We start from the raw sequence: 24,449 nt of genomic DNA, 5'->3' as shown, positions 1-24,449 counted from the left end.
TGGATGTTTGTGATTGTCTGTGGAAATACTAGTGGTGGTGGTGGTGGTGGTCGGTGGTAGATGGCATTGGTGTAATTGCGGTCAATTGGTGGAAGCAGAATTGTAGACTAGATGCCTTCCCTCGATGAGTCTTTGGACTCCCTGGAAGCGAACAAATAATAATAATAATAATATTATTATTATTATTCTATGATATTTGTAATTTTTGTGCTCTGAGGATGCTAGCTAGAAATCTAGTAAAATAACATCAAGATCAATAAATTATTTACTTTTCTCTGGTGTTGTTTATGCTGTGAGCAAAATTATGAACAACAACCAACATTTAAGTCAATATACACAATTTGTGGAGGGCTGTTCCAAAAAACAATTGTACACAGAATGAAAGAGGAGGGTCATTCGATAAATCTGAAGCTGAGCCATGTGGGTACTGACTAGCAGCATTTATAAAAATATACACATCCAAGAGATACAAACTAGACCTAGGGACATATTCATATTTAAGAGCTATACATGATTCTTGTGATGTCTTTCTGGTAAAAGATTACAGATAGCATGTAGGGAGATAGTCATCTTAATGTAGAGAAGAGAAGATTTTCTTTGGTTTTATACAAAAAACTGGATGAGGAAGTTGATGATAAGAGGTCAGTCTTATCTTTGGGTGAAGTTACAATGTTATTATCAACATGCAATGATATACCACCGCAACAAAAAGTGGTAAATATCTGAATTTTATGAAAATATATTGATTATTCTACAAGAAAATATTACTCATTGCAGAATTACCTTATTTCATCTGTATCTGGCATTTTGCTATACGGAAGAATAGCAACGACTCTTTTTTTATCATTGACTGGCTATAAGTTAGAAAAGAAACACATTAAAATATTTTAATTTTTAAATAATTTGAGGATATCATCAGAGCATAATACTCTATATTTTTAAATAATCTGATAATATAATAAGAGCATAATTGAGGGGTCCTCTTTAGAAGTAGAATAATGGGAGCCAAAACTGGCCACTTATAGAGAGGACCAAATTTCCATAAGAGTTAAAAGAATTGAACATTAACTGGGACTGGGAGACAGAAAATGATACCATTACCAATGGAAAACACTTGTTACATATTCTATATTAACCCATTTAGTGTAAATTACTATAATAAAAATAAAGAACATGTTGCAATTGTGTTTATGATACCAAAAATAATACACACATCTATAGAAAAGCATATGCAAAACAACTCCCTTAAATGACTAAGTTAGGGCTAGTTCAAAAATGAAGGAGAAGAAAGAAAACTAAGCAGATGATCCACTGCCATCTGATCATTTTTCAACTAGAAGAGGTATCTGGGTAGAGTCCTAACTGAATATCATTAGGCCCTTTTTTTCATGACTAATCTTTTTTTTTAAAGAAGGAATCAAAGGTTTCATTTGCTTTCTTTCAAAACAACTCCCTTAAATGACTAAGTTAGGGCTAATTCAAAAATGAAGAAGAAAGAAGGGAGAAAACTAAGCAGATGATCCACTACCAACTGATCATTTTTCAACTAGAAGAGGTATCTGGGTAGAATCCTGACTGAATATCATTAGACCTTTTTTTCATGACTAATCTTTTTTTTTTTTTAAAGAAGGAATCAAAGGTTTTGTTTGCTTTCCTCCTTGTAGCTTTTAATATCTTTGACACACAGGACATGACAAATTTATCACCTTGTTCATTACTTTTCTTATACTTAATAATCTCTTTTAACATCCACACCATAGCTAGTATGCTATCTTTTATATTTGGTAAAGTAGCAGGAGCTACTTTACCAAATTTTAAGCTGTTGAAGCTATGCAGACAGTAATAATATGCACAGTTAAAAATAATAATTGAAGCACTGTAAATCCAAGCACAATTGTGGTTATCAACTTACAAAAGAAATCCTCTGGCACAAGTAAGCAGTATTAAGGTAAGGAGGTACACTGGGCATTTGTAGCTGGACATTATCTAGCAAGCATTACTATGGAAAACATAAATTTGGGAGACTTCTGACACATTTATTTAATGTGGTAGAGAAGTGTGGGGACAGCTTGTACTATGTCTTTTTAAATAACAAGTGTAGCAATACACAATAAGACACATTCTGAAAACTATGGGAATCTGTTATACTGCACCTTTGTGCAATGCTGCATATTATATAACTGTAATATGTATCTTTACAACATACAACTTATAACTGTAAATATTACAGGAAAAAAAAAGAGGGGTTGCTCCTCGCATGTCTCTTATGAGCTGAACTGTTCAACTTCTATCAGATTTAGAATCTGTTTCTTATAATGCATAGTCATCTGAAAAACCCATTTAAAATGGAATAAGATGATTAAGGTAACTGGTGTGTTGGAAGATGAGGGAGTTGCCTCCTCTGAAGACACCTTGACAGGTTACTACATTCAATAATTTAGACCAAATTTACTATAGCTATTTACACTGTCAAAAAAGGTATCATAAAATAATTCTCATATGTTAATAAATGTTAGCCAAGTAATGTTGAAGCAGAAAATTGGGTGCAATTAAGAAACATCTACTTGGTCCCATCGTCATTATTATTTACCTAATTTTCCTTATGAAATTTTCAAAATATAAACATTTTTACAAATAAATGTCATTGCTACTTCCCCAACTCACTTTTTTATATATAACATGTGTGTTTAATGAGATACTAAGATCTATGAGATGTATTTAATGAGATTACAACAGACAAAAAATTTTTGAACAGTTACTAAATTCTAGTTTATAATCCCACAGGTATTTTTCTCAAAAAAAAATAAATAAAATAAATAAATAAAAAAATCAAATCAAATAAAATGGCAACATTGGTGTTATTTCATGCGAAACAGCTAGAAAACAACGTTATTGTTTCATACTTGCAAATTGAGTGCACAAAGAACCTTGAGCACTCAATTTTATACTGCTGTATAAGTGGTTAGCCAAAAAAATTAACTGCTCATACAATTCTAGAAAGATAACTTACACAAAAAAAAAAAAAAAAAAATTAATAATATTAACAAAGATACTATTTCATTCTAACTAATTTCAATTTATAATATATTCCAATATATAAAAAATCTGATAATATATTATATAGCTTTTCAAGAGAAGTTTGACTAATCTTATGGAACAGAATAGAGTTGCCTTAAAAATACTAACAGTAGACCATGCATTAATGTTTTGTTTTCTAATTAAGTTATCATTAACTGAAATTTTGAATGCATTATAAAGAGTACAAATTTCAAACATACCTGAATATCTTTAAGGTTGGGATGAATTTCAGTATATATACTGAATATAAAATTGAACAGAAAATTAGTATCAGATTGAAAACAATTTGAAAGATATAGAACAAATGTGTGAATGGATGGGAGATATGAATAAAAACATAAATAAATGAAACAAATTAAAAGATAAAGAATCAAACTATGAATTATGAAAAAAAGTAAAAAAAACAAGAATATAAAATAACATAAAACACACATAACAAGCCAGCAGCGTGAATGACAGCTAACCATTTAGAAATTGTCATCGGATAGTAGATGAAAACTAATCATGAGTTACCCACATGGTTCAAAAGAGAAGTGTGTTAAGTTTGAGAGTAAGGTGAAGTAATTTATCTGATTTAATTGCCACAAGGGGAAAGGTTAGATAGGGTCTTTACATATTTATCATGCAGAGGCAAATCCTCCATGCTTGCTATGCAAGCTCATTACTTGAGAAAGAAGTAATATTTATTCGTTCATAAATAAATTCATGCATTTATAAGCATTCCATTCCATTTAGACTTTTACTTTTGTAGACAGAAGATGTCTTAAGCTTGCACGGCAATAATTGAGCTTCGTGTTGTGTATCAAAGGCCGATGCTTGCTCATCTAGTCAAAGCTACCTTGTAGCTTTGACTAGACTGTAGGTAATCCAGAATCCTAAATCTAAAAGAAACAATTATAATGTTAAAAATAGGACACCTTACTGAAAGAAGATTATCTACAAGAAAGAATGTTTTTCTCATGTTACCTTAAATAGAATTTAGCTTTGATGTAGGTTAATAATTAATTTGTATTTTTTTTTTTCTTCACTAGAGGTCATGCCAGTAGAATAACCAGTGATCAAATCATTGTTTCTCTAGCTTACTGTGTGTAATGTAACTCAGCTTGTCCTTGTATATTGGTATATACTCCAGATGATGATCTTAATATGAAGATCGAAACATCGGGAAATTAAAAGAGTTATTTATAACACGGTTTTAAAGTCCATAATTTCTAAAATGAATACTGATCACTGTGCAACACTAAAAGAAAACTACCTTGGTTTGCTCAGTTGTGGGAGCTTCCAGGTGTGCGCTGCAGCACTGTGATTTCATGCGTGCGCATAGCCATTTCCGCTCCCTTTACGTCATCTTAAACACAGGCCATACGCAGTCAAAGTAGCTCTAGCCAGTGAGCTTCAGCCAGCTTTTAGAAGTGTGCATGTTGCTTGGGAAAATTAAGTTACAGCCAACTTTTTATGACGATGTTATTGACCAGTTCATAAAGAAGAACCGGAGGGTAGAATTTGTATTCAAGTAGTTAAATTGAAAAAGATAGAATATCATTTGTAAAATAAATATTGTATTTGTATGATTAAATGTACATAAATTTCTAAATATATAGAAAGTTTATTTTTCACTTGGTCAGACTATAATAAATTTAGTTTAATCCTTCATCCAAGTGTGTGCAAATAAAGTTTGCGCCTGAAAGTATCTTCAGGACTGGGGTAAAGTGGTACAACACCGGGCGACTCCTTGCAAGGAATCGCCTGGTGTTGTACCACTTTACCCCAGTCCTGAAGATACTTTCAGGCGCAAACTTTGTTTGCAGACACTTGGATAAAGGATTAAACTAAATTTATTCTAAATCTATAGTTTTAAATGGTCAGTAATTCATTATTCTGCTAATCAGACTTCAATCACGCCTCTCACTCCCTGAATGATAACAAGAGCAAGCATGAATTTCAAGACCAGCATTCGCCCCTGTTATCATGTACTGGTTTGTTCTCATGGCAAGACATTCTGAGCAATGTAGTATTACTTTCAAGTCTCTATTGTTTGAAGACTCATCATGGAAGATAAAATACTCACAGAACACAATAACTATCATACTTTGCCTTGAACATATTCACTGTTGGAGTGCTCACCATCTACTCTGGAAATGCATTCCACTTTTACACTACCTGCCAAGCAAAAAATCTCTTTTTTTTCACCACTTTATTCAAATGACCTTTGTACAGTTTTCAGGTATAACCTCTACTTCTTGTATCAGCCATTATCCTATGCATTATTGCATACGATAATGCACTCCTCTCATCAGCTTATATATCTCAATAATATCACCCACTTCCTCCTCCTATCTATCAAGCTCTGAGGACCACATTCCCTCAATCTGTCCTCATGCTCAATATTCCAGAGTCATGAGACAGTCTTATTTATTAGGAATTATAGACACATTAACACAAGAATATTTTAATATTTGCCAAATATTTCAGTTTGAAACTAACAGACTATCTTCAGTAGCTACATAGGAACAGTTTTTTAACAAGGTGGAATACCAACAATTGATCATTCAAAAGTAGAATGAGCCGCTTGATGTTACATTCCTAAGCATTAAAGAGAGGAAAAATTTCAGAGTGGTGACTAAATTATAGGTACTAATTCACAATTTCATATAATAATCTTAATTTATAAATAACATTAGACTAATATAGGGATTAAAAGTGTCAATTAAAATAAAAAATTTCATGTGTTATCCAGATTAAACTTTCACACATTTTTGATAAGGATATAAAGTCATTTTGATTAAAGTTAGAGCATTGACGTAAGGCCTCAGCACTCTCTTTGAATAGGCGTTCAAATTTATAGCGACATCTGTGTAGAAGGCAAGTCTTGGACCAGAGGATGTTGTGGCTTGTCTCTATCCTGTGCTAAGCCAATCCAGACTTATCAGATTTGTTGTGCAGAATGTATGTTCTTGAATTCTTTTTTCTATAGAGCGTCTTGTTTGTCCAAAGTAGGACAGATTGCAGTTACAAGGAACTTGATACACACCAGACAGAGACATAGCTGAGCGTTTATCTTTAGAAGAGGGGAAATAGGTGGATATTTTGTTAATAGGTATATATAAGTGGCTGTTAAATCATATTTCTTCGGAAGTCTTGAAATTGGTTCTGAAATCTCGGAAATATATGGAATTGGAACTCAATGTATTGATTCTTTGTTGTTCTGGATTGGATTGTAGGAATCGAACAGATGTTGTGTACTTTTTTCAGAGAAGCCATTTCATTTCATGTGATGTTTGATAGTTGAAAGTTCTTTCTGTAATTCATGAGGAATTGAACCCTAGCTCGTCGGATTAAACATTTTATGATTCCTGTTTTTTTGATAAGGATGATGAGCAGATTGTTTGAGAATATAATGTTAAGTGAAAGTGGGTTTTCTGTAAACTGTTGTTGTTAGAATACCTGAAGGTGAACAGATGAGGAGGATGTCTAAAATGGATAACTTGTTGTCTTTTTCAATCTCCATGGTAAACTCAATACGAGGATGTAAGGAATTGATTCTGGCTAAAAAGGAAGGTAAGGAATCTCTGTTATGAGGCCACACTGAAAAGATGTCGTCTATATATCTAACCCAAAAGGATGGTTGAAGGAATATAGATGAAAACAGGACATCTTCTAGATGTTCCAAATAAAAGTTGGCTAGAGCAGGTAAAAGTGGACTTCCCATGGCCATTCCTTCTACTTGGTTGTAGAATTTGTTTTGATACAAGAAATATCCAGAGTGCATCACGAAATCAAATAATTTTATAATATCTTGCGGGAAGATGTCAGCAAGTAATTGTAAAGTCTCTTTGAGAGGTACATTAGTATGTAGAGATTCTACACTGAAGCTCACCGATCAGTAGGTTGTAATGAGATATTTTTTAATTTATTTAGGAAATCTGAAGTTTTTCAAAAAAAACGTGATTTGCCTATATGCGATTTCAATAATTTCACTAAATATTTGGTTATGCGATAAGTAGTTGAATCAATACAGTCCACTATAGAACGAAGAGGAATACCTGTCTTGTGGATCTTAGGTAGGCCATAAAATCTAGGAGGTCTTGCGAAATGTGTTTTTAACCTTTCTATCATGTCTACATCTGAACTTATCACCTCATCTAGAAGGGAATTTAATTTCTTCAGTTGCCTGTTGGTGGGATCGTGACCAAGTGCTTGGTATGTTGAGCAATCTCGAAGTAAAAGAGAAACTTTTCTTCTATAGTTTGAAGAATCCATAATTACTGTCGCTTTTCCTTTGTCTGCTTTAGTGATAACCAGGTGACTTGCTTCTTAAGGAATGTAGCGCTTTCTTTTCAGAAGGAGATATGTTGGAAGGAGGAAACTTGGCTTTAAATAGTGTAAAAGCAAGTTCTAAGTATTCATCATAATTGTAAGTAGTCCAGGAGGTTTGGAAACCTTTGGACGCCTTGTGAGACATTAGCTTCATGTTGCCTGTGATTCATCTCTGGGGCTTCTTTTGTCTGAAGCGCCAACAATGTACCACAAGGCAACACTACTGGCGGGCACGGGAAGGCTGTCTCAATCTCAAATTGAAACAGGCTTTCAGAAGAAACTTAAATCTGGAGCCGCTTTCATTGACCTAACATCTGCTTATGACACTGTCTGGATCAGGGCCCTCCTCCTAAAACTAGGAGGAGGGCCCTTGAATACAAATATTATAAAGTGTAAAAAAAAACTTTACAACTTTTTGAATCTATTCTCTCCAACAGAAAGATCCGGGTCCATGTTGGTGGAAAAAAAGAGCAGGCCCAGATTCCTTCACAACGGTCTTCCTCAGGGCTCTGTGTTATCCCCTTTACTTTTTAACATCTAAGTGTATGATCTACCTCATACCAGATCAAGCAAATATATGTATGCCGATGACCTAGCGATCTTACATCAATCCACCTCCTTTACCAACCTAGAATCAACCTTGAATACAGACCTGAACACCCTGGAAGAGTACTTCAAGCAGTGGTACTTGAAGCCAAATCCAACGAAAACTGTGTCCTCAGTATTTCACCTGTACAATGCAGAGGCGAATCAGCAACTTAACCTTTCTTTCTGTGGAAAAATGGTAGAACACGAGCCTCACCTGAAATACCTTGGAGTGAGCCCGGACAGAAGCCTAACCTATAAAAGGCACATCATCAACCTCTCCAATAAAATTAAAACCAGACATAACATCATTTCAAGGCTTGCTGGAACAACCTGGGGTTGCGGTGCAGAAGTCCTAAGATCATCTGCACTAGCCTTCGCATTCTCTGCAGCAGAACATTGTGCCCGTCTGGGAAAGAAGTACACACACTAACATTATAGACACCCAGCTAAATTCTACCATGCGCACAATTAGTGGGACAGCGAGAAGCACCCCTCTCTCCTGGCTGCCTGTTCTATCTAACATTGCTCCACACATATGGAGAAGACAAGCCTCGATTAAGGAATTTAATAAAGCAATTAGCCACCCACTCCCGCCCCTACACCAGACTCTCATAAACTCACCTAGTCTTCGCCTCAAATCTAGAAAGCTTCTCTGGTCCATGGACGAACTCTCTTCAGCTGTGCTGCCATCGAAATCTGACATATGGAGAGAATACTGGTCCAACAATCTCCCAACAAATGGCTTCCTGGTAGAAGATCTCTGCGATCCGCAGCCTGGTTTTGATCTTCCTAGGAAGATTTGTCATCAATAAACAGGATCAAAACTAGTCAGGGCAGATGTGGCTACCTTCTACATAAATGGGGGCTGTCAGATATCCTTATTGTGATTGTTCTCCCGTGGCTCAGACGATTACTCATATTGTGTATGACTGCCCAAGGTGCCAATTTCACGGCAGTGGCCTACAGGACATCCACAAGGTGACAGATGAGGCCTTGAATTGGCTTTCCAGCTTGGACCTTGACCTGTAGTTGGTATGGTGGTGGCAGTGGTTATGGAGGAAACAGAGGATCACGGTCCTATCTCACCAAGAAGATGTTATTCTCGTAGTCACTCTCATAGTCCTCGTCATAGTATCAGCAGAACTCCTCATGTTAGAAGATGATGATACAATGTGAACTGGGCCTCCTCTAATGGATCTAGTTTTCTCATACAAGACACAACTGCTCTCTATTTAAACCTCGGATACAGCTACTTATGTTGTGAAATGTTGTGAGAACATGCAGCCTTGTCATACTTGTTGCAGCAGGACAATAATTGTCCCTGGCTTGTTTTTTGCCAGGGACAATTATCGTCCCTGGTTATTTTTGCTTTTATTTTTTTAAAAAAAGGAAAGACTTAGAAAGCAGGTTGTGCCTTTTATATAATGAACTTTTATATGTTAAGATTTTCATTTGTTTCTGGAAATTGTGATTGTACTTTTCACTTACCAGTTTCATGTAGCCATAAGCATAAATAAAATAAAAAACTTCTAAGTGGAGAGAATTAGCCTTTTCACTGAAGAGATGACTAAGGTTCCGTTCAATATTAACCAGGAAATTTAGATATGGAATCTTTTTAGGGACTATAGCAAAATCATGTCCTTTTGAGAGGATGAGTGTTTCACTACTCGTTAAAGGGCGACCAGAAACGTTGATGACCCAATTATCTGGAACTTGGAAAGGCTTGATCTGTCTAGAAACAAGAACATCAAATTTGTGGTTTAGATGTTGATTCTGTTTTTTATATGAACGTTGTATAGAGCGTTTAGCCACATTAAGAACTATGTCAGAAAGATGTGGGTCTAAGAGCTTATGGAGATAAAGGTACGGAGATCAGACTCTTGACAAATGTTAATAGCAAGATCATGTTTAGCTGCTCTGAGTTGATTACAGATTAAAGCTAAACTAGTGTTTCTGTAGATATAATGAGCTCCAGGAGATTTGATGGTTTCTTTTATCTTAGTGAAGTTAGGAATAATCTTATTGTTGTGGTATTTTTTCAGAAAAATGATCCTCGCTCGTAACTTACCTTGTATTACAGATAGTTTACCTAATTTACCGTTTTTTTTTTTTTTGGTAAAGTTTTCCCCAATGAGGAATAGAATTTTACTCTTGAGAGACACTTGTGACATTATAATTAGGAATTATAGACACGTTAACACAAGAATATTTTAATATTTCCCAAATATTTTAGTGGCTACATAGGAACGGTTTTTAACAAGGTGGAATACCAACAATTGATCATTCAAAAGTAGAAAGAGCTGAGTGATGTAACATTGCTAAGCATTAAAGAGAGGAAAAATTTCATCAGAGTGCTGACATCTTCCCATAAGATATTATAAAATTATTTGATTTCATGATGCACTCTGGATATTTCTTGTGTCAAAACAAATTCTACAACCAAGTAGAAGGAACGGCCATGGGAAGTCCACTTTCACCTGCTCTAGCCAACTTTTATTTGGAACATCTAGAACAGTGCTTCCCAAACTTATAGATGTCAAGGCCCCCTTTGGAAAAATGAAGAGATTTAAATAAACCTGTGTTATTCAGTTCCATCTTTTTAATGAGAACACAATTATATTATATTGTATGCATCATAACAAGGGTTGTTATCCAGACTGGTTTCAACTTTTAAGGTCTCATCAGTGGGAACTAAAACCTGGAAGATAGTGGTGTAAAATCAAAGCAGAAATCGTATTTTCTATATACAAGCAGTAAAATGAAGGACCCCCAAATCGGAAAAAAAAATCCTAATACTGACATATATTATTATTATATTTATTGTATTCATATTCAATACAAAACAAACACACCGAGCATATTTCTTTCCCTCGCATCACTGCACCTGTGTACACTAGCATCATCATCATCATCAAATTCCTGCCATGTACCCTCAAGGGGTGTACAGGATATGATACCACTACATGAAAAAAACTACATCATTACTAACTTCCTATCTACAATTTTCCTCCAAATCAGTCTGTTACTTGTCAAGACTCCAACATTATCAGATCTTATAATTCTATCGTCTAAGGCATTTTGTACCATATCAATCGACCTATATCTTGGTCTTCCTCTGGGTCGTTTTGCTGCCAACCTGGCAGAGAACAATTGTTTTGCTAATCTTTCCTTGCCCATTCTGTTTAAGTGACCATACCACCTGAGATTAGCTCTGCTAACGCATTCCTGGATGCCGACAATGTCAAGTGTACACTAGCAATGAAACATTAATTTAAAGCACAAAAAACTTGGCCATTTTAAATGAGCGAAAGATTTTGCATTTGTAAGCTTTTTTGTGCTTCTTATTAATACCTTTGAAATGAAACTTATATGAATAAGCATATATTTACTAATATTCATTAAGGGCCAAATACACAGGAAACAAAATTTGTGAACCAACACCAAATTGTGAATTTTTCCATTAAAATATAAAAAATAACAAAAAAGAAATAATAAATAATAAAAATTTAAATACGTTTCTTTTAAGATAAAAAATATCTACTTAGTCTTAAAACATTTAAAATTTTTTTTCATTATTTCATTCACAGCCCCCCCCTTCAACAAAACTAACGGTCCCCAAGGGGGACCGCGGCCCACAGTTTCAGAAGCGCCGATCTAGAAGACGTCCTGTTTTCATCTATATTCCCTCAACCATCCTTTTGGGTGAGATATATAGACGACATCATTTCAGTGTGGCCTCATAACAGAGATTCCTTACCTTCCTTTTTAGCCAGAATCTATTCCTTACATCCTCGTATTAAGTTTACCATGGAGATTGAAAAGATAAGTTATCCTTTTTAGACATCCTCCTCATCTGTTCACCTTCAGGTATTCTGACAACAACAGTTTACAGAAAACTCACTTTCACTGGATGTTATATTCTCAAACAATCTGCTCATCATCCTTATCAAAAAACAGGAATCATAAAATGTTTAAACCGATGAGCTAGAGTTCAACTCCTCATGAATTACAGAAAGACCTTTCAACTATCAAACATCACATGAAATGAAATGGCTTCTCTGAAAAAAGTACAAAACATCTGTTCGATTCCTACAATCCAATCCAGAACAACAAAGAATCAATACGTTGAGTTCCGTTTCCATATATTTCCGGGATTTCAGAACTAATTTCAAGAATTCTGAAGAAATATGATTTAACAGCCACTTATATATACCTATTAACAAAATATCCACCTATTTCCCCTCTTCTAAAGATAAACGCTCAGCTATGTCTCTGTCTGGTGTGTATCAAGTTCCTTGTAACTGCAATCTGTCCTACTTTGGACAAACAGGACGCTCTATAGAAAAAAGAATTCAAGAACATCAATCATGCATTGTGCACAACAAATCCGATAAGTCTGGATTGGCTAAGCACGGGATAGAGACAAGCCACAACATCCTCTGGTCCAAGACTCGCCTTCTACACAGATGTCCCTATAAATTTGAATGCTTATTCAAAGAGATGGTTGAGGCCTTACTTCAACGTCTTAACTTGAATCGAAATGACTGTATATCCTTATCAAAAATATGGGAAAGTTTAATCCGGTCATAAATTAATATTATTATATGAAATTGTGAATTAATACATATAATTTAGTCAGCACTATGATGAAATTTTTCCTCTCTTTAATGCTTAGCAATGTAACATCACATGGCTCATTCTACTGTTGAATGATCAATTGTTGGTATAAAATTCCACCTTATTAAAAACTGTTGCTATGTAGCCACCAAAGATAGTCTGTTAGTTTCAGACTGAAATATTTGGCAAATATTAAAATATTCTTGTGTTAACGTGTGTATAATTCCTAATTAAAATGTCACAAGTGTCTCTCAAGAGTAAAAGTCTTAGTTATTTGCTTCTGCACTCTCTCTCTCTCCGATGTTTCCGTATCACCGATATAGCCAGGTGACCAGAATTGTGAATAGAAATCAAAATGAGGCCCAATTAGCACCTTATAGAGTGGAATTATCACCTCCTTATCCATACATGTCAGCATTCTTCCCATTATAGCAGCAATTTTTGGGGTAATCCTTACAACTTTTGCAATGTAGCATCCCCTGAACTCCAGTTAGTACATTGAAATGGCAACCCCATTCTCCAGTCCCAAGCACCAACCTATTCAAATTCTCGAATAACAACAACACATTAGAACTTCCTGACATTGCTCTTCCTAATTTAGCATCATCAGCAAACTGAATGGTGCTTTTCACACTGTGTACTATATTATTGATATATAAGTTAAACAACAATGGTCCAGGAACAGAACCCTATGATACCCCACTTGAGACCTTCCTTTTTTTGAGATATTGCACCTCCACACACAACTTGCTGGCTCCTATTAGTCAACCAACCTTGTAACCAAGCTACCAAACAATTATCCATCTCCATCCTGCTCAATTTCAACAGTAGTTTACTGTGCAGTACTTGATCAAATGCTTTAGCAAAATCCAAATAAATCATTGTATAAATATCTCCCCCATTCAATATGCTAGTCACCCTATAAAATGCAACCAAATTAATAAAGCATGACTTTCCCTTAACAAACCCATGCTGCTTTCTCAAAATATTTCCATTCTTATCAATCCATGTGTGTATTCTGTCTCTAACCAGCCTCTCTAACACCTTCACACCTCTGACTTGGATTCTCCCTTATGCAGTGGCACTATTTTTCCTTCTTTCCACACTTCTGGTACTGTTCCTGTTGCCAGATTTCTGTTGAATAACGAAGTCAGGGGTACTACCAGCTTTTTTGCACATTTCCTTAATATACATGGCAATATCCCATCCAATCCCAGAGCTTAACATTAAGGTTCCTTAATATTCTAAACATTTCTCATTTTTGAACTGTCAGTTTTCTGTCTTCCTTCCCACACGTACATGAAATACACATTAAACATTTCTATCATATCGTCAGCAGATGTGACTCATATTTCATCTCTAGTAACTAAAGTCAGTCTTCCATATTCACCCTTTTTCTTCTAGCAACATCACTATAGAATTCTCTAGGGTTTTGCTTTACTGCTTCAGCCAATTTCTCTTTCCTTACTACACTTGTCACCTTTCTAGCTTGTGCCTTATACCCCTCATGCTGTTGATGGGTACCCTATCTTCCATAACATCCTCTTCCTCAGAAGTTCCTGCATAATTCATCCATGCATGCTTTTGGTATGCTTTCATTTTCTTGGAAATCAATAATGTGCCGACTGATTTTGGGGATGTGTTTAAAATGTATCGTATGTAATGATATTTCAATGATAGGATTTTTGTTAATATTGATATCATGCATTTATAGTTCACCCCGATCAAAATTAAATTTGTAAACCAGATTTATGTATTTTAGTAATTTTATGTTTCAATAAATTGTAGATTATTACTCGTGGTGAGACAATTTTGTCATCAGAATACCTGAAGATGAATTTAATATTATAAATATATATGTGGGAATTTAAAACATTATATATTTGAATATAATGTTTTGAAGGGAGAAGACATGTTTTGGGAAGAATGGTTGGCATAGTCCATTAACTGTTGTGGATACTGACAAAGATGGAAGGCAACTTTGAAACATGTGATTTTTTGGTTCAAGGCAGTGGTTAAAGAAAAGTATTTGTATATATTAATAAATTGTGTTACAACAATTATATCTTGTTAAGGTTAAATTTAAAGTTTATGGATATATCCTTCTCATGTTTAATAGAGAAAAGCAGTCTCTGGCTAAAGTGTTTAAAATACTTCTGTAGCAACCAGATTACTGATACAAAGGGCATCATCAATGTAGCTGCCATAGTAGAAGATACCAGCGGGAAAGTAGGGAAATGGGAGATAGTTTCCATGCAGCAAGAAAAAGTTCATTTAGTTGGCCACTGGTATTTTGACCCAACAACACTTGCTCAAAAATACTACTGTTATGTTTAACAAAAAAAAAAAAAAAAAAAAAAGAGGCTGTAATTGTTATGCTAATTACTGCGCAAGAATATCTAATGGCAATAATTTTGTATGCTCTGTAAAATTGTGTTCATTTATAAACAGAGTGTAAATTCTCTAATTGTTCCACAGTTCTACTTCTTTTCAGTTGATAATTCTTAAATTGATGGGGCCCTACCTATTCTGTTGAGTTTGAGCTTGTTCCAGTAGTTGACTTTTCAGGCTTTAATGTAGTTCCCTGATAAAAACAAAAGGAAACCTTATTTAACTGGATGACACCTCAGCTTGGCATTTCATCGTGTTGTACAATCAATGTCTTTTTTTGGTTTTAGCTAATACACAATGCAATTTGGTTAGCTAAATACCAAACTGCTAGTACATCCTCATTTATTCTGGTATCCAGGTAGATACCTACTAATGTGATGCCCCACAAGAAGATCAGAATTTGACATCAAGTCAGAAGCCTGTCTGCTCTCTCCATTTCTTAAAATGCTATGTGGAGGTATCTTCACAGTAATCTAGTTTTGACTCTTAAGCTTAATACATTAAGTTGTGATGGACAAAAATGTGTTTCAAAAATAATAAATTAAGGGACGGGATATTTGCCAAATGATTATGATGGTACCCCAGGATAATGTTTTTCTTCTCACTCTTTTAACTACAAACCACAGTATGCAGCCAAATTAACTGTGAAAACAATCTGATCATGTAATTTTTACTTAAAAAATTTATGAATCCACATTATAGTTAGAAATGCAATTTTATTATTAAAAAAAATAATAATAATATAGACTCTGATCATCCACAACCTACTCGACATCCAAAAAAAAAAAAAAATATATATATCATCATCATCAAATTCCTGATATGTACCCTCATGGGGTGTACAGCATATGATAGTAATACATGCAAAATTTACATCATTACTAACTTCCTATCTATAATTTTCCTCCAAATCAGTCTGTAACTTGTTAAGACTCCAACTTATTAGATCTTATATTTCTGTCGTCTAAGGCACTTTGTATCGTATCAATCCACCTATATCTTGGTCTTCCTCTGGGTCGTTTTGCTGCCAACCTGGCAGAGAACACGTGTTTTGCTAATCTATCCTTGCCCATTCTGTTTAAGTGACCATACCACCTGAGATTAGCTCTGCTAACGCATTCCTGGATGCTGACAATGTCAAGTTCTTTCCTAATATCCTCGTTTTTAATATGATATTGCCATTGATACCATCTGTTCACGCCTCTAATCTTTCTCAGGATTCTCATATCTGCGGTCTCAGTCTTTGGTGAAGTGTTTTATTTCTGACGCTCTCAGATCAATAGGTTAAAATTGGTTTGAAAACTGTCTTGTATACAGCTAATTTAGTGTACTGACTAATTTCTTTCTTATTCCATATGAATTTATTCAATTGACTACCTGCCATACCAGCTTTCTTGATTCTGTTGTCTATTTCCATATTTAATTCACCATCTTCAGTAAAAATCGTGCCTAAATAGCTAAAATGTTTTACTTGTTCCACAGGTTCCCCGTTCACAATATAGTTGACATTTTCAACAATTCTTCCCATTTTCATTGTCTTTATCTTTTTAATGCTGACCTTCATACCATATCTATTACAACAGTTATTCAATTTAGTCAGGGAATCTTGCAAACTTGTAGCGGATTTATTTAGAAGTATAACATCGTCCGCATAAAGCAAAGAGCTGACATTAACATTTCCAATTCTGATATCATGTTTAATACCACTTTCCTTCAAAATGTGATCCATATAGATAATGAATAACAGAGGGGATAATGTACATCCTTGTCTCACACCAGATTTAACATTAAACCATCATCCTGTACTTCCTTCAATTCTAACTGCTGACTTACATCTCAAATAAAGACTGAATATTGCTTGATATAATGCCCCATTGACACCATATAACTATAGCATATTGAATAGCTTCTCTCTTGGCACCTTGTCATATGCCTTTTCCAGATCGACAAAACTTAAATACAGATCTTTGTTATATTCCCATGCTTTCTCAACTATTTGTCGTAAAGTGAAGATCTGATCCTGACAGCCTCTATGTGGCCTGAATCCAGCTTGTTCTTCACAAAGCTTTTCTTCCACAATTCTTCTCAACCGTTTCTCAAGTATACTTGCATAGATCTTGCCAGGAACACTCAGTAGGGAAATACCTCTGTAATTCTCACATTCAGTTTTATTTCCCTTTTTATATATGGGTACTATTAGAGCTCTACTCCAATCATCAGGAATTGGTCCCTCTGTCCACGTTCTCTGAACTATACAGTGCAGCCACTGTAAGACTTTTATACCACCAGACTTCAGTATTTCTGGTCGAATATCATCTATTCCTGCTGCCTTTCCATATTTCAAGCCTTCCATGGCTTTTTCTACTTCAAGTATGGATATGTATTCCTGACTGCATGCATGGTCAGTGTTTTTTACCAACGTGCTATCATCACTGCTTGTTTCATTTAGCAATTTTTCGAAGTAATTACTCTATACTTCAAGGATATCTTTTTCTCCTGTTTTCATGTCACGTTTATCATCTCTAACTCCTTTTACAGCACTCTTTCCTCCTTTTCTAAGCTTCTTTAATAACCTCCAGAATATCTTACCACCATCTTGATATTTATTTTCTATGTTCTTGCCAAAGTCCTCCAATGACTTTTGTTTAGCTAGTTTTACACAGTGTTTAGCTTTCTAATATTTGTTTCTGTATTCTCTAAGAGCAAAAGCTGACTTATTTGCCAAGAAATTTTGATATGCTTTCTTCTTTTCCTTCACTGCCTCTTTAACTTCCTTTGTCCACCATGAAGTTCTGATTTTTCTATCCTTGCAGACAACCTCATCACATGCCTCTCTGGCTGAATCAATCAGGGTTTTCTTCAAGGCTTCCCACTGCATCTCCAAGGTTTGGTTCCTGTTCTCAAACTCTTTCATTTTTTCTTCAATAATCTTTGTGTATTTTAGTCTACAGTTCACATCTGAGAGCTGCTCAACTTTTATTTGCTTTAAAACTTTTTTACATGCTATTCTTTTGAATAAGAAATTCAATTTTATCCTGCTCAAGACTAAATAGTGATCGCTTCCAGTTTCAAATCCTCTGTATACTCTGATGTCCTGCACCAGGGAGAAAACATCACTATCAACAATAACATAGTCAATGAGACTTTTCTTATTCCTTGCCTTTTCTCTCCATGTGAATTTGTGCACATTTTTATGTTGGAACATGGTGTTAGTAATAACCAGTCGATGTCCTGAGAAGAAATCCAACAGGTATTTGCCATTATTATTAGCTTTGCTCTTTTCTCCAAATTTTCCCAATATATATATATACATATATTTGATCACTGGGGTTGAGTTCGAGGTTATATCGTAGTGTGTAGTGTTCGTGCAAGCTCCTGATAAGATAAGTATTATTTTCAGTTATCGTTGATAAAATTAGTTAATATTGCGTAGTTTTGTTTGCCTTGCGTATTTTAGTGCGTCTGTTTGTGTGTTTTTGGTGTGCATAACTTATTATTTGATAAAACACGTTGCAATAATTATGGCACCTGTACAAAGGAAAATGGCGGCCAGTAATGATGGTTCGCCATCGTTATCAAAGAACAGTAGTATAAAAGAAATGAGTCAGTGTACTAGCTGTGAAATGTACGCTTTACGGAATGCAGTCGGAGTGTGGATAGATGATAATAAAGGATTGAATATGTGTAGAAAGTGTAGGGAGAATGAGGAATTGAAGTGTATTTCGGATCGTGAGTGTGATATGATTGTCAACCTTCAGAATGAAGAAAATAGCGATATGACAAGAAACGGCAAGGTTGTACATGAGAATTATGAGAGTGTGAATGTAGAAAGTGTGAATTATAGTATTAATGGTTTCTCAGAGAATAAAAAAGATGAGATAGATGCATTGAATGAGATCGCGTTGTTGAATGGTGCGATAGAAAGGGCAAAACAGCAGCTAGAGTGCATGAACAAAAGTCGACTGAATGAACCAACCAATAATAAAAGGTATGACAGGAAAAATAGGCGTATGAATGTGAACATGAACAAAATGAAGGATAGAGTTCTGTATGGAGACTCGTTAGTACGAGGTGTGTTAGTAGAGGATTTGACAAAATCATACCAACCAGGTGCGACCATAAAGGATGTAACTGAGTCTATTAGAGAGCAAAAGGAAAGGGTGAAAGAAATGATTGTTGTGGCAGGTACGAATGATTTGAAAGGAGATAAAATGGAAATGATAGAAGACCTGAATGAATTGTTTGAGGTAGCAAAAGAAAAGAGTGAGAGAGTTGGAATGATTAGTCTTTTGCCACGGTATGACAGTGAAATGTTTAAAAGGAGGGCCTTAATTCCGAATGACTTTATGCGTGAGTTATGTATGACGAGTGGTGTGGAATTTGTGGACGTGTGGAGTGAGTTTGATGGGCTAAAGGATCTATATAAGATGGATGGCTTGCATTTGAATGGTTATGGTGTAAGAAGAATTGAGAAAGTGTTGCTGAATGTAGTGGATGTGCAAATTCAGGGAAACTAGATTCGTTAAGGGGGGGGGGGAGTAGATATACAGTCCTTAGGGAGGCAGTGAATGAATATAATATGCTAGAGCAAATAAGGACAACAAACCAGAGTGGGATAGTTAATATAAGGCATCAAGGTAGGGTTGGGGCTAATGGGGGGTCTTAAATTCATGTACACTAATACTAGGAGTATTAGGAACAAGAAGGAAGTGTTTTTGGCCATGGTTGGCACTTCCAGACCACAGGTTATTGGTATTAGTGAAACATGGCTGACTGTAGATGATATAGCTAGTGGGATTGAATGTGATGGGTATAGTGTGTTCAGGAATGACAGAGAGAATAAAATGGGGGGAGGAGTATTGTTGATGATAGTTGATGAGCTACAGCCAAGGAGAATAGAAGTTGAATTGTAGGATAGAGAAAAGAGCACATTTGAGGCCATTTGGTGTGAGATTGTGGCTAGCAGAACTAAATATACAATTGGGTGCTGCTATTGACCAGGTGATGGAAAAGATGGTGGTGACAGTATGCACAAGCAAATAGAAGAAATGAGTGGAAGGAGGGTGATTATTATGGGAGATTTCAACTATGGTCGCATTGACTGGAGTGAGGAGAGGACACACGGAAGGAAGGAATTGGATTTTATGCGGTTATTAAGGGATAACTATCTGCGACAGCATGTAATGGAAAATACTAGGGGTCAGAGAGTGCTTGACCTAGTAATTACATCTGAGCATTTGGCTGTAACAAATATGACCACATTGCCACCAATCGGTGAGAGTGATCATAGGGTCTTGACTTGGGAGGTGGCTAAAGGTGTAGAATTTTCAATTAAGACAGGGTACATGTGGAATTATCGGGCTGGAAAGTATGACAAGCTTAGGAGTTTGATTGGCTCAGTGCCATGGCATGTACAACTGCAAGGACTAGAAGTTGATAGTACATGGGAGGTGGTTAAGTGCTTGCATGAAGCAATGGCTGACTGTATACCTAGAGTCCGAATAATAAATCAAGTAGGGGTTAAATGGATGAATAACACCATTAAGCTTGAGCTGCAAAAAAAGAAACAACTATGGAGGGAATTTAAGGAGAAAGGTGACCAGCAGGCACATGAACGGTATAAAGTGCAGGCCAGAAGGGTGACGAGTGTGGTAAGAAAAGCAAAAAAGGATTACGAAAGAACATTGGCCATGCGGGCTAAAGAGAATCCTAAACAGTTTTTTAGATATGTAGCAAGTTAAAGGGAAAATGTACATGGCAGAATGATTTTAAAGAATGCCGATGGTAGGGAGGTAACTGAATCAGTTGAGATAGCGGAGTTACTGAGTGAGCACTTTGCAAGAATATATCATCCAGGTGGTGACATTGCAGAAACGAATAAACCAGTAGATTATACGGGAATTGTGGTGAATGAAGTGGAGGTGAGTAGTCTATTGTATAACCTCAATGTCAATACATCTGTGGGGTTGGATGGTATACCAGCTCGTGTAGTACCAGAAGCAGCTAAAGAATTGTCAGTACCCTTGACCATTTTGTTTAATTTGAGTCTCGGGTCTGGGTTAGTCCCGAGTGGGTGGAAGGAGGGGAAAATAGTTCCACTGCATAAAGGTGGTTCCAAGACCGCTGTTGTAAATTACCGACCGATTAGCATATCAGGAATTATTGTCAAAGTCTTAGAGAAATTAGTCAAGAAAAGAATACAGGATTGGATAGATGAAAATGGGATATTGTATGGGGGACAACATGGTTTTGTGAAGGGTAGATCATGCCTCAGTAACTTGCTCACGTTTTATAACACAGTGACAGCTGAACTGGATAGGGGTAATGGGTTTACAGTGATACTACTGGACCTTGCCAAGGCCTTTGACAGGATACCACATGGAACCCTAATCAGTAAACTGGAGCAGATGGGGATAGATATAGGGTTGGTAAGATGGATAGGAGGGTGGTTGAAGGAGAGATACCAGAGAGTGGTTTATTCAGGAGTGGAGTCGAAAAGACGTCTTGTGACTAGTGGAGTGCCGCAGGGCTCTGTTCTTGGACCACTGCTTTTCAATTTGTTCATCAATGATATTGGAAAGGATTTGAGAGGAAGTGTTCACTTGTATGCTGATGATGCAAAGTTGGGTAGATCAATTGTGAGTGCACAGGATGTCAAAATTTTACAGGATCATTTGGATAGTTTGGAGGACTGGGCTAGGAAAAATGGATGTCAGTTTAATGTGGCAAAGTGTAAGGTTATGAACTTTGGGGTGAAAAGAATAGCAGCAGTATATCGCATAGGTGGAACCGTACTCCAGGAGATTGATGAGGCCAGGGATTTGGGAGTGCTGGTGGATAGGGAGTTGAAGTTTAGGGGGCACATTGCAAAAATAACTAAAACAGCTCACCAAATCACTTGGCTTATGAAAAATACTTTAACATGCAGAGAGAAGCAAGTTGTTGTTCCTCTGTTTCGAGCCTTGATAAGACCCCATCTGGACTTCTGTGCCCAGTTATGGGCACCAGGGTTTCTTCGTGATGTGGAGGAAGTGGAGAGGGTCCAGAGACGAGTGACCAAGATGATAGCAGGTCTGTGGAATGAACCTTATGAGAATAGGTTGAGGATTTGTGGGTTGCAGAAATTGGACGATAGGCGAAGGAGGGATGATATGATTGAGACATTCAAATTACTGAAGGGTTTTTATAAGATTGATCCAGAAGTTATTTTTGAAAATATGACTGGTGGTGGGAGGACTAGGGTCCATGCATGGAAGCTGGGTAAGAGCGTGGTTGACAAGAGCGTGTTAGAGTTGGTTTTTTTACTTGGAGAGTGGTGAATGAGTGGAATAAGCTTCCAGAGTCTGTTGTGGGTTCTACGACCATGAATGAGTTCAAGGCAAGATATGATAGATACTGTGTGAATGTTGAATAGTTGATCCAGACATGATGTTAGGGCCTCCCTCGATGAGTCTGTCGACTCCTTGGAGTTTCCCGGAACAATAATAATATAATAATAATATATATATCTTAGTAGACTTTTTTTCTCTCCAAGCATTACTTCACACTAATAGATCTGGTTATCACACAGAAATCTGAAATCTTTCTATCCAACCTCAAAATACTATTCTCATATTTGAAGTTTACTAAGTCTCTAAAAATTCTTGATTTTTAGAGGTTTTAGTATGGTTGCTATCTCATAGATGATTTCCACCTTCGTGCTTTATTTAATTAACAATTATGAACTCACTGACTGAACCATTCTTCCACTTTCTTATATGCCTATAAGAATGTGCATAACAACTGTATATTGCAGTCTAACTGCAAAACTATTACACCAACTTTTGTTCCTTCATTTTCTTTACTTGGATTCTCTAGGAGTGCAATATAACAGTGAAAGTTTACCTCCGTTGGGTTTCTTTCTGTTTGAGGTATTCATTGGGCTGATCAAGATTACATTGTCAGTGGGAAGGACTGAGTATTTAGAAATAGAGAAACTTCAATTTTTCGATGTTTACTTTGGTTGATTTCTTCTCTATTATTCTTTCAGAAATGCACTTTCTGTGTCAAATTTTCTAAACATCTTATTCTCCTACTAATTTCCTCCTCCTTCCTTATATTCACTTTATTATATTGTATTAATGGGATGGTCATGTGAAATAGCCTGTCTTAATCTGATCAGTGTGTGTGGCTTGTTTCCAATATTTTCTAAACATCTTATTCTCCTACTAATTTCCTCCTCCTTCCTTATATTCACTTTATTATATTGTATTAATGGGATGGTCATGTTAAATAGTCTGTCTTAATCTGATCAGTGTGTGTGGCTTGTTTCCACAAACAGGGCTAGTCGAATCCAGGACAAAGAACTTAAGATAGTATGCATTTATGCAGCATAAATCATTAATGTATTTATGCATAATGCATTCCTAATTATAGGCAATGCCAAGCAGACCTCTGGCTCATAGATGACTTTCATCATTAGATTAAATACCTCCAGTGTGCTTACTGGAGGAGTATTCATGCCATGTTTGATCTTGGTAGCTAGTTTCTAACTCTCTCTCACCTTCTTCTTATATGCTATACTAGTGAAACTCTTCTAATATTACAAATATGTTGCAGGACCATCTAGAAGCTCCCCAATTTGAGGGTGCAGCAGGAAAGCATATAAATTAAAGATACCAAGAAATTATATACAGGTATCCCTTGACTAACGTGATTAATTAATCCCTCGATGTTACCGCGTATATCAAAATCGCGTTAATCAAATTCAATAATCAATGGTAAAAATTACAATTCGTCCATGATCGATTACTGTATTAATAATTCATTTTATATGGTACTCTTTTAGGAAAGATAAAAAATGAATGCAAAGTAAATGTTTAATAAATGCTTGTATCTACATTAGTTACTGCAATTTTTTATCAAAAAAAGTTATCAAGAGTCGTTTGAAGAGTTTTAGTTTTATTCTTATCAGTATAAATTCTACGATAACAAACAAAATGACTCTCTAGACCTCAGCAAACAAGCATTCTTCAATTAACATCTGGATCCATATCCATTACTTGCTGCTTAAATGATTCTAAACTGCAAAATATTCCATTCAGTTCTTTGATTGTTATTGCCTTTGGAACCTCATCTTTACATTCCATTTGTTCGTTGTCTTCATATGAGCATTGTTGTTCAATTTCAAGACAATCGTTGTCCCTGAAATCTTTTGAATTTGAATCCAATAATTCTCTAACATCTTCTGCATCAACACCATCAAAACTAAGGTCTTCACCAATTGCAACGATTTCTTCCACCATGTTGTTCACAGGATTTTGAAAACAACATAATTAGTGCATTCTGGCAAATTCTTTTTCCATACAGCTTTCATGCAGCTAGAAGACACTTGATCCCACGAGTCATGAATGTTTTGCGTGTTTAATGTTAAAATTTTTCCAAAATTCTTGAGCGTAATCCCATTTTCTAACATTGAT

The 24,449-nt window shown here is 35.8% G+C and overlaps 1 protein-coding gene across 6 annotated transcripts in view; it reads right to left on the bottom strand.

The window, feature by feature from the left end:
- Positions 1–24,449, bottom strand: part of vap (RAS p21 protein activator vap) — a 689,463-nt gene that overhangs the window by 594,472 nt on the left and 70,542 nt on the right. For all 6 annotated transcript variants that reach the window (XM_090406565.1, XM_090406568.1, XM_090406566.1 and 3 more), the window contains exon 4: positions 784–854. In XM_090406565.1, the coding sequence (XP_090262691.1) occupies positions 784–854 (71 nt within the window). The remainder of the gene's footprint in view (positions 1–783; positions 855–24,449) is intronic.

Source organism: Typopeltis vanoorti, chromosome 16 (genome assembly GCF_054136105.1).
Source record: "Typopeltis vanoorti isolate ZY-2024b chromosome 16, IOZ_Tvanoo_1.0, whole genome shotgun sequence".
Lineage (NCBI taxonomy): Eukaryota > Metazoa > Arthropoda > Arachnida > Uropygi > Thelyphonidae > Typopeltis > Typopeltis vanoorti.
The sequence above is the reverse complement of the archived record's forward strand: the minus strand, read 5'-3'. Positions and strand labels throughout refer to the sequence as shown.